General features: G+C 42.2%; 1 protein-coding gene across 2 annotated transcripts in view; it reads left to right on the top strand.

The window, feature by feature from the left end:
* The first annotated feature begins 789 nt into the window (after positions 1–789).
* Positions 790–13,097, top strand: part of EPG5 (ectopic P-granules 5 autophagy tethering factor) — a 568,130-nt gene continuing 555,822 nt past the window's right edge. Inside the window, exon 1 of one of the 2 annotated variants that reach the window (XM_069218853.1) lies at positions 790–984. In XM_069218853.1, coding sequence (XP_069074954.1) covers positions 913–984 — 72 coding nt within the window. In that variant the 5' untranslated portion in view covers positions 790–912. The remainder of the gene's footprint in view (positions 985–13,097) is intronic. The other variant, XM_069218854.1, reaches the window with a different exon arrangement.

Below are 13,097 nucleotides of genomic sequence, written 5' to 3'. Positions count from 1 at the left end.
TTGGCCTCCTTCAAGGGAACCCACAAAGTCTGGGTACCTCTAGAATCCCTAGGATGTTGGAAAAAAAGGACGCAAATTTGGCTTGGTTAGCTTATGTGGACAAAAAGTTATGAGGGCCTAAGCGCGAACTGCCCCAAATAGGCAAAAAAAGGCCTGGCACAGGAGGGGGAAAAGGCCTGGCAGCGAAGGGGTTAAACATAATACATACATGAGGCACCTTGTTGAACATAAATAAAATGACATAAACTTAATTGGACTATAAGCTCGGGCACATTTGAATCCGAACACGCTCTGGCACAGAAATAATTACATCATAAAGACTCACACTACAACACCTTCCCCTTTTTAAAATAATAAAACACCTTCCCAGTAATGGATTTAAAAAAAAAAAATGACATAAACATAACTGGACTATAACTCACACTACAACACCTAGCAAAGTGAAAAACTGGAATAAGAAGGTTTTACCACAGATCAGGACTTGCACGACAATCTCAAGCATTGCGGAAATGCGGGAAAATGACCAGAAGTGCGATATTCTAACGCGAGATGAGTGACACTTGGCAGGGTGTGTGACCGAAAAGTCAAACATATTCAGGGGGTCAATTGTGGATAAGCTGTCGGAAGGCACGCCCAAGGGCTTTTCCTCTAACCAGAAACAGAGCGCTGCTGAAATGGAGCTGGATGAGATTTTCGTCCTTTCACTTTCTTTCTGGAGTAAACATTGAGCCCATCGTCGCTTTCTCCTACGTCTTTAGGCATGCCCCTTTGATTGGGTAGCATCTGAACACGTGACAGGTACGTCACACGAACATCGCTTCAGCAAACAAATGTCTTGCGGAAGGGGTACTGTGACTTGAGCAGCTCTGGGTATGCTGTGACAGCTCCTTCGGCTCTTTAACGGGGGTTAGGATGGCTGAGGCTGTCAGGCCTCGCAAGCCGAAGCCCAAAGCTGGGAGCGGAAGCCGCGGGGCCAGAGACAAGGTACGAAAACATTAGTCTCATGACAGCCACCCCATGACTGACTCGCGCACCCCCTGACCCCTTGCTGCCCTACTGGATGGGGCGGGCTTGGGGCCCGTTACATAACAAAATGTGTCAAGGATAGCATTTATTGATCTCTTTGTTTTAGGACCTGTTTCCTAAGCGATCTACTTCACAATCGCATATTCATCAGCTGGATTATGGACAGCACTATAAGACCGCCTTTATGGCTTTTCATATCATTGCAAAACAAACTAATCTTTCACTGGTTAGTTCATTCATGCTTATTATGTAGGAGGCGATCTTATAAAACACTCTTGGTTTTATTTATTACATCACTCTTCTAGTGTAGCATGGAATAACATTGTAGATTGATTTAAGATTTTCGCAATAATAGTCACCATGTACAGCTTTTTTCTTATTAAGGATTATTTTCACACTACAACTTCCTTATAACCCCAGTATGGGATAGGAGTTCATATAGTCTACGAAGTAATTTAAACACACCGCCCCAGCTGCTTCTGGCATGCCTCACTAGCACGCTCCTAACGTATTAGTCAGAATTGTTCTGCTCATTCTTGCAGCTGATGCTGAAAGTTGTTTGAATTTTAGTCAGTCGGAAGCAGCTGAAGCAGAACATCCCTCTTGACCTACTCAACACTGCGTAATCTAAACAAACCATATTAAAGCCAGGCTTAAACTTCAGACGTAGAGAGGGCAGCCAAAAATACACAGTATGCCGGGAAAGCAAACATGAATAAATGTAGTTGAAATAGTTTTGTGTGGTTTAGAATCCTCCTGGATAATTGCTGCAGGGATGGATGCCTGTCACATATGGTGGCTGGTAGTCCCATGACAGTATTTTACAGTGTGTGTCTCTGTAATGCTGTGTGTAGGAGTAAATATGATGGTGTGCAAATACAGTGAGGATAGTTTATGGAATTAGCAGTCTGAGGCTATCATTAAGGAAGATGTTGTTTTGCAAGGCTATACAGTAATAAAATTAATAACAGATTTGAAAGAATAATGTCCATGCCTTCACGCCAAACTGCTGATTCCGTGACCGTTGAAAAAAAAAAAAAAACATTCAGGGAAACCATAAATTAGAGGTCAAGGTGTGGCAGAGGGGCCGAGTCATGAAGGGAGGATCTTGAAAAGCAGAGTCAGACAGTCAACTTCAGTTATTTAAAAAGCAATCTACTGCTAAGAAAGTTGTTGTATTCAATGATGGAGGTTCGTAGGTTATAAAAGAAGTAGGTTTATTAGCTTAGTTGTAGGTTACAGATAATGTCCCACCAGGAGCAGCATCCTGCCGCTCAGCCCTTCTCACTCCAACTGTCCACTCATCCAGGCACTAACACTCTAAACATTCCAACCATACAATGACCTCACTCCCTGGTTGAGCATCAGGGAACATTAAGGTAGTGGGGAGAATGCATAAGATAGAAAGAGGCCACAAAACATCTCCCTCCTTATGAGAACAATGAAATATTAAACAGAACTGAAAGCGGCAAAACACCCCCCTCAACCGTCCTCCAAAGTTGAGTAACACCCCATCAAAATAAACAGAACAAGTTAACAAACACTCTCTGCAAAAAACAGAAAAGGTTAACAGACACTCTCTCTGCATAACTTCAATACTCCAATGGGATGTAAGATGGTAAAATACAGTTAATCAATACGTTCCACAAATTTACAATACAGGTGTACAAATAACACAAAGCTTCCCTGCTTACCCAACACAGAACACTAACTACCTGTTCCCCTACACATCATGCACACTATAACAGGACCAGCCTGTTGCCTTCCACAACTCAACACTCAACAGGACTAGAGTTTCTTCCACCTCCACTGCACTGGGGTGTAACCACGTACCCTTATCACCATTCACGTAAACAGAACCACCCTGTACTGCATTGGGGTGTAATCACATACTCCCATCACCCTATACTCGAACAGGAGCAGGGTTTCACCTACCCTTTACTGCATTTGGATGTATCTACCTACTCCCTTAACATTGGACCTAAAACACTGCTCCCACATCCTTAACCCCATAGGAAGGATTGATACATCACTGGGGTGTACCCCCCTTAACATTGGGCTTAACTCACTGTCCACACATCCTTAACCCCATAGGAAGGATTGACACATATTACTGGGATGTAGTCCCCTTACCATTGGGCTTAACACACTGCCCCCACATCCTTAACCTCATAGGAAGGATTGATACATCATTGGGGTGTACCCCCTTAACATTGGGCTTAACATACTGCCCCCACATCCTTAACCCCATAGGAAGGATTGACACATATCACTGGGGTGTATCCCCCTTAACATTGGGCTTAACACACTGCCCCCACATCCTTAACCCCTTAGGAAGGATGGTCAAAAACACAATCCCAAATATGTATCAAAATACTAATATCACAACATAAAAATGTCACTCTGCACATGACTCTAGCATCCAACCTCAAATTATACATCTCTAAAATCAAGCATGTCTTTAAAACTTCAGGCCACTATACACACGCAAAATATGGTAAGCAAAATTTCATGTTAAAATAGCATTAGGGTGCACCTCCCATGCGTAACTTACATGCCACGACTCAACAACTTTAAAACATGTCAGTAATGGTATAACATTTCTCAATTCAATACAGCATTAAAAATGTATTTCAGCGGCAAGCTTTGTCAGCATGAACATAACATTTCTCAATTCAACCCAATGCATCTTTAAAATAGAGGATAGCAGTATTGAAAAATACACTCAAGCAATGTATGGTATTGAGTAAAATGCACATGACAGTATATCTAAAGTTAAAATATTTCCTGGAAAATATTCAAATACTCCATGCCGGTGAGCAATTTCTCACCCGAATACATTGCCACTGTACATTTTATTCCATTTAAATGCATGCACAGTTCTTTATCCTGGCACACATGTTCTCCACTGCACATGAGCTGTTCCCTTGTGCTAAGTTGGCGCTGTAGTCTTCCTCTCAGAAAGCTTCCTGGAAACAGATCAGGTACCCAATGATCTCTCTTGTAGAACAGGGGGCAGGGAAACTCAACAACCCAGTCAAGAGGTGTACTGTAACTGCTATTCACAGTGTGCCCTTAAGCATGTCGCTTCAAGTGGCTGCTGCGCAGGTTAACTGATCACTCTTCAGATAGTGTTTAAATGCTGACACCAGTTGTTCCTCCAACTGACTTTCCACTAGGTTGCCAAATGTTCAGTACCATACATTTTTAACTCTGTACACACGCAGTTCAGCAGACCATTTCTTCAATATACCCAGTCCATACAAGCAGATACAACAGGTCTGGTTTCGTACATAGCTGAGCAGACCACCTTCTCAATCTGCAGGCCACTGCACTCCCTGTTTGCTGCACATCCAGTAGATTAAACAGATTGCCTTGAAGTTAAACAGGTCACACGCCCTCTAACATCTGTTAAGTATAGGCTGTCTGATAGAAAACACACTGGTGGGGTTTGAAGGGCGTTCTTCTTCACTTCAGTTTTCAGTTTCTTTTGCTTCATATTTTTCTCTTAGATTTTCAATCTTTCTTCTCTTAGTTTTCATCTGTAATCTGTCTCCTTCTTAGATTTTCTGTAGGTTCAGTTTCTTTCTTCTTTCACTCAATGGTTCTTCCTTAAATCGTCACCAGTGTTGTAATCAATTATGGATGCTTGTAGGTTAAGAAAGAAGTAGGTTTATTAGTTTAGTTGTAGGTTACAGATAAAGCCCCACCAGGAGCAGCATCCTGCCGCTTAGCCCTTCTCACTCCAATTGTCCACTCATCCAAGCACAAACATTGTCAACAATCCAACCATACAATGACCTCACTCACTGGCTGAGCATCAGGGAACATTAAGGTAGTGGAGAGAATGCATAAGATAGAAAGAGGGCACAACACAACTGACAAAGAAAAGTGACAGTGCATCTGCTGTATATTACTTAATTGGTCACAGAGAGGCTGTATTTTAATATATCTCACAGGGATAAGACGCCTGCTGCAGAGAGTATTGTGTGCCCAGCAATTTTGCCAGGATTATAATATTGGTAAAATAACTCTAGAGGTTAACACAGTTCTGGGAGACTTCTGTGTTTTATCCAGTTGCAGCTTTGACTCATGAAGTAGAACAGAGGGTTAATGTGCCTGCTGCAGAGCCCATCGTGTAACATGCAGATCAGATTTATTTTATTTAGATAGGTAAGTGGGCTACTGCTTTTGACAGATCATTTTATTACTTCCAATTTATAAGTTGCATGCTGTCTTATATAGCACAGTGCTCTAAGAATCTGCATGCAAACTGCAAGTCACAGGTTTAGATCCTTATTATTTTTTTCTCAATCTGTTGTTATTCTGAGATTCCAAAGAAGGGTTACTTTGGCAAGTGATAAAGCCTTATTAGTAGAATCACAATCATTGCGTTACATTTTGTTTCCTGACTTTGTGTTTCTCCTGACCATTCACTCTTAACATATAATGTCTACAAGTATGGATGATATGTTATTTCTACACCTTATAACCCCCATTGTGTTATGTAACATTTCCTGTACATTGACATATATAGTGTATGATTTATTGTGCCTCTATGTGTGATGTAAAGAGCTTCAATACCCTACACTGGTATCAGTAGCACTGTAAAAGAAATAAAATAAAATGTTCCATTTACATCAGTAATTGTGTAGTTGCTCACAATAGACAGATAAGTCTTGCATTCTTACAGTACAAGCACATCTGTTACATACATTGTTGAACACATTTAAAAACATGCCTCCAAATAATAGTTTTTCTTAACCCCTACAGTGCGGGCGTCAGCCACTGGCCGACGCCCACACTACCTCCCTGGTGCGGGTCACGACCAGTGGCCGACACCAGGGAGGGGGTTAAAAACCCAAGGATTTTTTTTCCCTAAAAATACCCTGGGAGACACAGAAGATCTTCCGTGTCCCTCCCTGTTCCCCCACCCTCCCCTTTGTGAAGTCAGCGCGCCACTGTTTTGTTTTCTCCATCGGAGCAGGAAGCACCCTTGCAGCCGCTTCCTTCTCCAATGGGGAAAACAGCCTCAAACTGCCTACCCGATGTTCGGGAAGGTCTCGTTTGAAAGGGGAGACCTTTCCTGCCCTGATCGAGCCCTCCAGGGGCTAAATAAAAAAAAAAAAATGGACAGGGGGTCGCCCATGAGCAGGGCGACCCCCTGTGGGGGAAATCATTTTTTTTAGTAGTTGTATGGTTTCCCTGGGGCTATTATGGCCCCCAAGGAAACCATACAACTATTAAAAAATATATAGATAGATATATCACTTTTGTCAATGCGTGTGTGGTTTCCCTGGGGGCTGCGATCGGCCCCCAGGAAAACCGGACCCACATATAAAAGTGTATTCATATATATATATATATATGTGTGTGTGTATATATATATATTCGCCACCAGTTGTCTTGCAGTTGCAGCTTGCGTCTTCAAAACAATGCAGATACTTCAACTGACGCGTTTCAACTGTAGCTTTTAGGCAGCAATAAAAAGTCAAGTAAGTCTTGTGATTATGTTTCTGCTACAAAAGGATCAGACTTTTGTCTAGTGGCAGTTTTGATGCCATAAAATAACGCAGAAGGTTTATATGCCTACTGCAAAGATCAAATCTGTATTTTATATAAATAGCTGAGTACATTCGTAAAGTCAACCATTACCTGCGCTATAATACAAATGAAATGTATGTGTGGGGTGTTATGGAGAGATGAAGGGCACATTCGCTGGGTGGTAGTGAGGGAATCAGAGGAGCAGGTCATTGGAGTGGGAGCACCAATAATGATTGTTGGACTGGGCTCTAGAGGTGCTAAAGACTGTGATGATTGGTATGTGACAAGATGTTTTTGGAGTGTCTTGAAAGAACGTGCTGATTGAGGGCAAAAAGTGAAAGTAAGGTGACCTCTACTATGGCACGTATCACACACACTCACACACCCACCAGCAATTTTGTGACTGTCTACGTAGGCTAGTGTTTTAGAACATTTAGCTAGTAGCAGAGATGGCATCTCATTGGATGACTGCTGCTCAAGCCCTCAGTCGGGTTATAGAGGACAGCTCTGACATAGGATCAGAGACTGAGACAGCAGATATTAAGACAGCATCTGAGGGATAGGACAATGGCGCAGAGTCTGGGAGTGATTTTTTCAGTCGGAGGAGTCCCATTCGATAACTCCCCTTCCAGTGATTATGAGGGAGATGATGGGGACAGTCCTGCTGTCCCTTCGTAAGCACAGTCTGTGGAATGGGACAGTAGCTGGTTAGCCCAACCCAGAGAGCAGGTGCATGTGGCGGCAAGCACAGAGCGAGAGAGTGCTGTATTGGTAGCTCCCCAATTTAGTTCAGCCCCAATTTCCACCGCCCAAATCGTATTGTAGAGACATAAAAATTATCTATCACAAAACAAACTAGTTTTGTAAGGCAGGTACCTATGTTTTTGATCTTGGGCCTGGCGGCCATAATAGGGAAACATACTAAACCCAGACATTTCTGGAAACTAGACATCCGGGGGTGTCCAAAGAGGTGTGACTTGTGTGGATTCACCAAAGTTTTCTTACCCAGAATACCCTGCAAAGCTGAAATGTTGAATAAAAACTCTGTCACACAAACTACAGGAATAAGCTGGTATCCACAAAATTCCTACCACCCAGTGTTTCCCCACCTGTCCTGATAAAAATACTACCCCACTTGAGTGCCTGTACCTAGTGCCTGCGTCAGGAACGGATCACACCAGGGTCAACAGTTGCCCTCATGTAAGGACCAACATTGACCGTTGTGTGATCTATTTCTGTCGCGGGCACTAGGCCTACCCACACAAGTGAGGTACCATTTTTATTGGGAGACTTGGTAGAATGTTGGATGCAAGGAAATCTGTGGCTCTCTCAGATTCCAGAACTTTCTGTCACCAAAATCTGAGGAAAAAGTGTTTTTTTGGCCAAATTATGAGGTTTGCAAAGGATTCTGGGTAACAGAACCTGGTGGGAGCCTCACAAGTCATCCCATCTTGGATTCCCCTAGGTGTCAAGTTTTCAAAAATGCCCTGGTCTGATAGGTTTCCTTTGGTGCTGGCTGAGCCAGAGGCTAAAATCCACAGCGAGGCACTTTGGAAAAAACAGCTCTGTTTTCTTTGGGAAAATGTGATGTGTCCATGTTGTGTTTTTGGGCATTTCCAGTTGCGGGCACTAGGCCTTCCCACACAAGTGAGGTACCATTTTTATCGGGAGAGTTGGGGGACTGCTGGGTGGAAGGAAATTCATGGCTCCTCTCAGATTCCAGACCGTTCTGTCACCGAAATGTGCGGAAAAAGTGTTTTTTGGGCCACATTTTGAGGTTTGCAAAGGATTCTGGGTAACAGAACCTGGTGAGAGCCCCACAAGTCACCCCATCTTGGATTCCCCTAGGTGTCTAGTTTTTAAAAAGGCACAGGTTTGGTAGGTTTCCTTGGGTGCCGGCTAAGCTAGAGGCCAAAATCCACAGCCATGCACTTTCCAAAAAACACATCAGTTTTCAGTGAAAAAATGACATGTTTCCATGTTGCGTTTCCTGTCACGGGCATTAGGCCTACCCACGCAAGTGAGGTACCATTTGTATTGGCAGAATTGGGGGAACACATAATAGCAGAACAAGTGTTATTGCCCTTTGTCTTTCTTTACATTTTGTCCTCCCAAATGTAAGCCAGTGTGTAAAAAAAGACGTCTATTTGAGAAATGCCCTGTAATCACATGCTAATATGGGCACCCCGGAATTCAGAGATGTGCAAATAACCACTGCTTCTCAACACCTTATCTTGTGCCCATTTTGGAAATACAAGGATTTTCTTGATACCTATTTTTCACTCTTTATATTTCATCAAATGAATTGTTGTATACCCAGTATAGAATGAAAACCCATTGCAAGGTGCAGCTCATTTATTGGCTCTGGGTGCCTAGGGATCTTGATGAACCTATAAGCCCTATATATCCCCACAATCAGAAGAGTCCAGCAGACGTATATTGCTTTAAAAAATCTGACATCGCAGGAAAAAGTTACGGAGTAAACCATGGAGAAAAATTGCTGTTTTTTCATCTCAATTTCAATATTTTTTATTTCAGCTGTTATTTTCTGTAGGAAAACCTTGTAGGATCTACACAAATGACCCCTTGCTGAATCAGAATTGTGTCTACTTTCCAGAAATGTTTAGCTTTCCGGGATCCAGCATTGGTTTCACAACCACTCCTGTCACTAACTGGAAGGAGGCTGAAAGCACAAAAAATAATAAAAATGGGGTATGTCCCAGTAAAATGTCAAAATTGTATTGAAAAATGTGGTTTTCTAATTCGAGTCTGCCTGTTCCTGAAAGCTGGGAAGATGGTGATTTAAGCACTGCAAACCCTTTGTTGATGCCATTTTCAGGGAAAAAACCACAAGCCGCCTTCTGCAGCCCTTTTCCCATTTCTTTTTTTTTTTTTAATGAAATGTTCACAGTATTTTGACTAATTTCTTGGTCTCCTCCAGAGGAACCCACAAACTCTGGGTACCTTTAGAATCCCTAGGATGTTGGGAGAAAAGGACACACATTTGGCATGGATAGCTTATGTGAACATAAAGTTATGAAGGCCTATGTGCAAACCACCCCAAATAGCCAAAAAAAGGGCTCAGCACCCGGGGGAGTGGGGGAGGCCCACCAGATAAAGGGTTAAGTACTTGTGAAGTAATAACATACTGTGCACATTTTGTTTTCCTCCATTGCTTTGGAGTCTACGTGTTAGGCTCCAAATAGCTACCATCCAGTATTACACTCAAACAAAAGTAGGGCTGATGGCCCTTTTAATCAGGACTTTGTTGTGGCCCAGCTGAAGTGTAAATAAGGATGCCCTCTGCGTGTTTGTTGTCCCATTCAGAATGCAGACAACTTTCCGGCGCTGTTGAAATGTGCCCTGGTGTCGGAAGATGACACAAGCACATTTCATCATGTTTCCCAAGGTCGGCTGAATCCCAGATTTTGCCCAGTTATACCTACTGGAACATGGATCTGGTGTGATCACCTTACTTTCCAAGTCTGGTGTGTAGAGAGTATCTCTGTCATTTGCCATGTTCAGATTTAACTATGTTGGAGAGGAATGTCATAGTACTTACCTGCTGAATATTTGCTTTTTGCTGACTGTCCCAGTTGCTCTGTCAGTCTAATGACTGGGGTTGTAGCACTGTTGAATTGTTCACTGCCCACCTAAACTTTATAGTGGTGCTATGACTCGTGGGACTCACGTCAGTGGTTGTGGCTTACCCTCAAGGTATTTGCATTGATGATGAAGGCTGTGGTTACTTGGGTGTAGCTTACTTTTTTCAGCAGCGTGTTTTTTCTAAGAGGTTTGTGCTGCTCACACAAGCTGACTTCGTCCTGATTCTAGAAGAATAGTTTGCTTGTGTGTAAAACGTATTGTGCTTTTGCTTTTGAAACGTTTTCTTGAATTCTGACATCAAAGCCTTTTGGGGAACACAGTGCTAATCCGAATATGAGTAGAGTGGTGCTTGCTGCTCAAAATTGAAGGCCTCACGTGCACCTCTCACCTCCTCCTACCATAAGACGGTTTCTCATACTCCTGCAGACAAGTCCAGAGTACATTAACAACACAGTAATGGAAGGAATGCTTGAGTTAATCTCAACAACTGTGAATAGCTCACTGCTGCGTTCTCGTCCATCGTTTTTTTGCCAGCTGTGCCACTTTGGACAGTGACTAGCCTTTTGCCGTTATCCTAACTTAATAAGAATTGTCCAGCCCGATCTTTGAGGCCAAGTGCCTTCCAGAAACGAACACAAGCAACCACACACTGAGTTGGGCATAACTGAGCCACATCAGTGAGATACAGCTTGAGTACCCACTGCACATTGAGCATGGGAATCGCATCGGAGCATATTTGTTACACATGGGGTTTTTACTGCAACAAGCAACAAGGTTATGCAAGCCATGCTTACATTGATCTCATTGGTTGACAATTGCTATGTGATGCAGTCCAGTCCATCAGTTTTCTTTGACTGCGCCACCCTAGACTGAGACAACCCAGATGTAAACGAGTAATAATTTCAGTGTTATAGCCCTCTATTTACGGCGTGGCATAACAGCTATTATTAAGCATCAGCTCTTTTTTTGCTGGTCGCCATCGTTGCAACAACTTTAAGTAATTTTATAACTTTGAAATCTAACGCTTTGCATTGTACAGTAAAAGTGCTTAAATCCAGACACCCACCATTGTCCAGTCTTGGTTTCTTATCATCATCCAATGAACGCCATCCAATTTTGATAAATACTGGGAAATTGTGTTGACTCCATGGAAAGCATTTACTCTGGGATGGTTCAACATGCGAGATTATTTTAGGACTGTAACTTTATTGTTTTTTCGGCAAATATGATTGGTGAGTTGATCCAGGAAATAGACTTTTACCAATGTGTATTTTTTCTTTGATTATTTTAATACACAATGGTCACCATTAAACAGGGCTATAGTAACACTTGTCTTTAACATCACTTAGAACGAGCAGATGTACTTTATTCAGCACCTAGATAAAAAAGGAATGTTTTTAAAATTCAGGTATTTCAGTTGTATCTTGCATTTCCTAGTGCCATGAGCACTTTGGGTTTGATTCGATGCACATTGGGAGTCTACCCAGTGCGGTACAGATTGACTTGCCACTCAAGGAGTATAGTACTCTCTGCCTCACAGTAGTATTGTAACAAATCTCAGTAAACATTTTATGTCTTGGTTTCAGGCTAATCTTAGATAACAGGAGAGTGTTCTGTGGAGAAGGCAATTGGTGATAGGTATTAGTGTCTGATCTGATAGTATTTGCTCAGTAGTGACAGAATACAGTTCATGAGTCAGTACACTACTGCAACCTTTCATCACATATTGGTTATGGTTTTCTCTACAGATACAACTGCTACTTATATTAAAGATATTGACAATTGGCTGTTTTACTCTAAGCAGAACGTACACTGGCGTACATTTATGACATTGAAAGAACAGGCTCAGGATATGTCCCAGAACACAGATGTTGATAGTGAAGATTAGATCAATCGGAGATTAGAGTTGCCTTTCTGAAAATCATTTGAGTGGGTGGTTGGATTTCTTGGGCCAAAGGTACAGCAAGAGATTAGACTAATGTGATCATGCTTTTAGGCCCATTCTGTTGGGTCATGTGAGGCTCCATGTGAGGCTCCATGTCGGGCACTGCCAGACAGTGACATGCTCTGTTTGGTATGAGCTTTAAAAAGTAGCTGTTCCTACTGATTTGGGGCTCAGTGTCAAGCTCTACGGAGAGCAGGTTGCAGGGAGAAATGTCGTGGGTGAATTAAGTAACCTACACAAACTGAAGGGTAAAGAGGCATATTAATTTCAGTTACACCAAAGGACAATTTAGCATGTAACATTGTTGTTTCGTCTGACTCATTACCTAAGCCTGATTGTTTTAGAATAAGTTATTCATGAGAGTTTAAGAGCAAGGATGGCATGGTAATGATGATGTAGTTGTCATGAGCATACATGGTGTGAAGGAAAAAAGAGCAAGGCATGTATTTGAATGTTTTGTTGGTAGGTTGTGTGATGTTTGTCATTTTTCAAGCAAGTATCTACTTTATAGAGAATGGATGTCAGTTCTGCATGAGATAAAAGATGTGGAGACCTGGATGAGAAGTATCCCAAAAGCGGTTCAGAAGCAAGTGAATTTTGACTGCCCTAAGGCAACATTGTGCCTGACTTGAAAACAAAAGTTATCAATTTTATAAGAGAGCAGGGTGAGCACTTTATAACAGGCTTACATTCTTCACACATTTCCTCTTGGATGTGACGTGGCTTTTATAAATGGCTTTAATTTTGTGCAAACATCTTTTATTATGCCAGAAGCATTAGATGTGAGTGTATTACACGGCTGGTTACAAAGTTAGTATCATGCAGTTTGGGGCAGGAATAGGCATTGTAGCAAGTATAGAACCTTGAAATTCCTCATAATTATTGAGAGAAGAAACCTCTATCTTTATTTCAGAGTTTCTCCTGAATCCTGCGTGCTGCATTTCCCTGCTTATCTTATTCCGATCATAAATGCTCT

The sequence above is a fragment of the Pleurodeles waltl genome, chromosome 1_1 (assembly GCF_031143425.1).
Source record: "Pleurodeles waltl isolate 20211129_DDA chromosome 1_1, aPleWal1.hap1.20221129, whole genome shotgun sequence".
Classification (NCBI taxonomy): domain Eukaryota; kingdom Metazoa; phylum Chordata; class Amphibia; order Caudata; family Salamandridae; genus Pleurodeles; species Pleurodeles waltl.
This window is presented reverse-complemented; position numbering and strand designations above follow the sequence as displayed.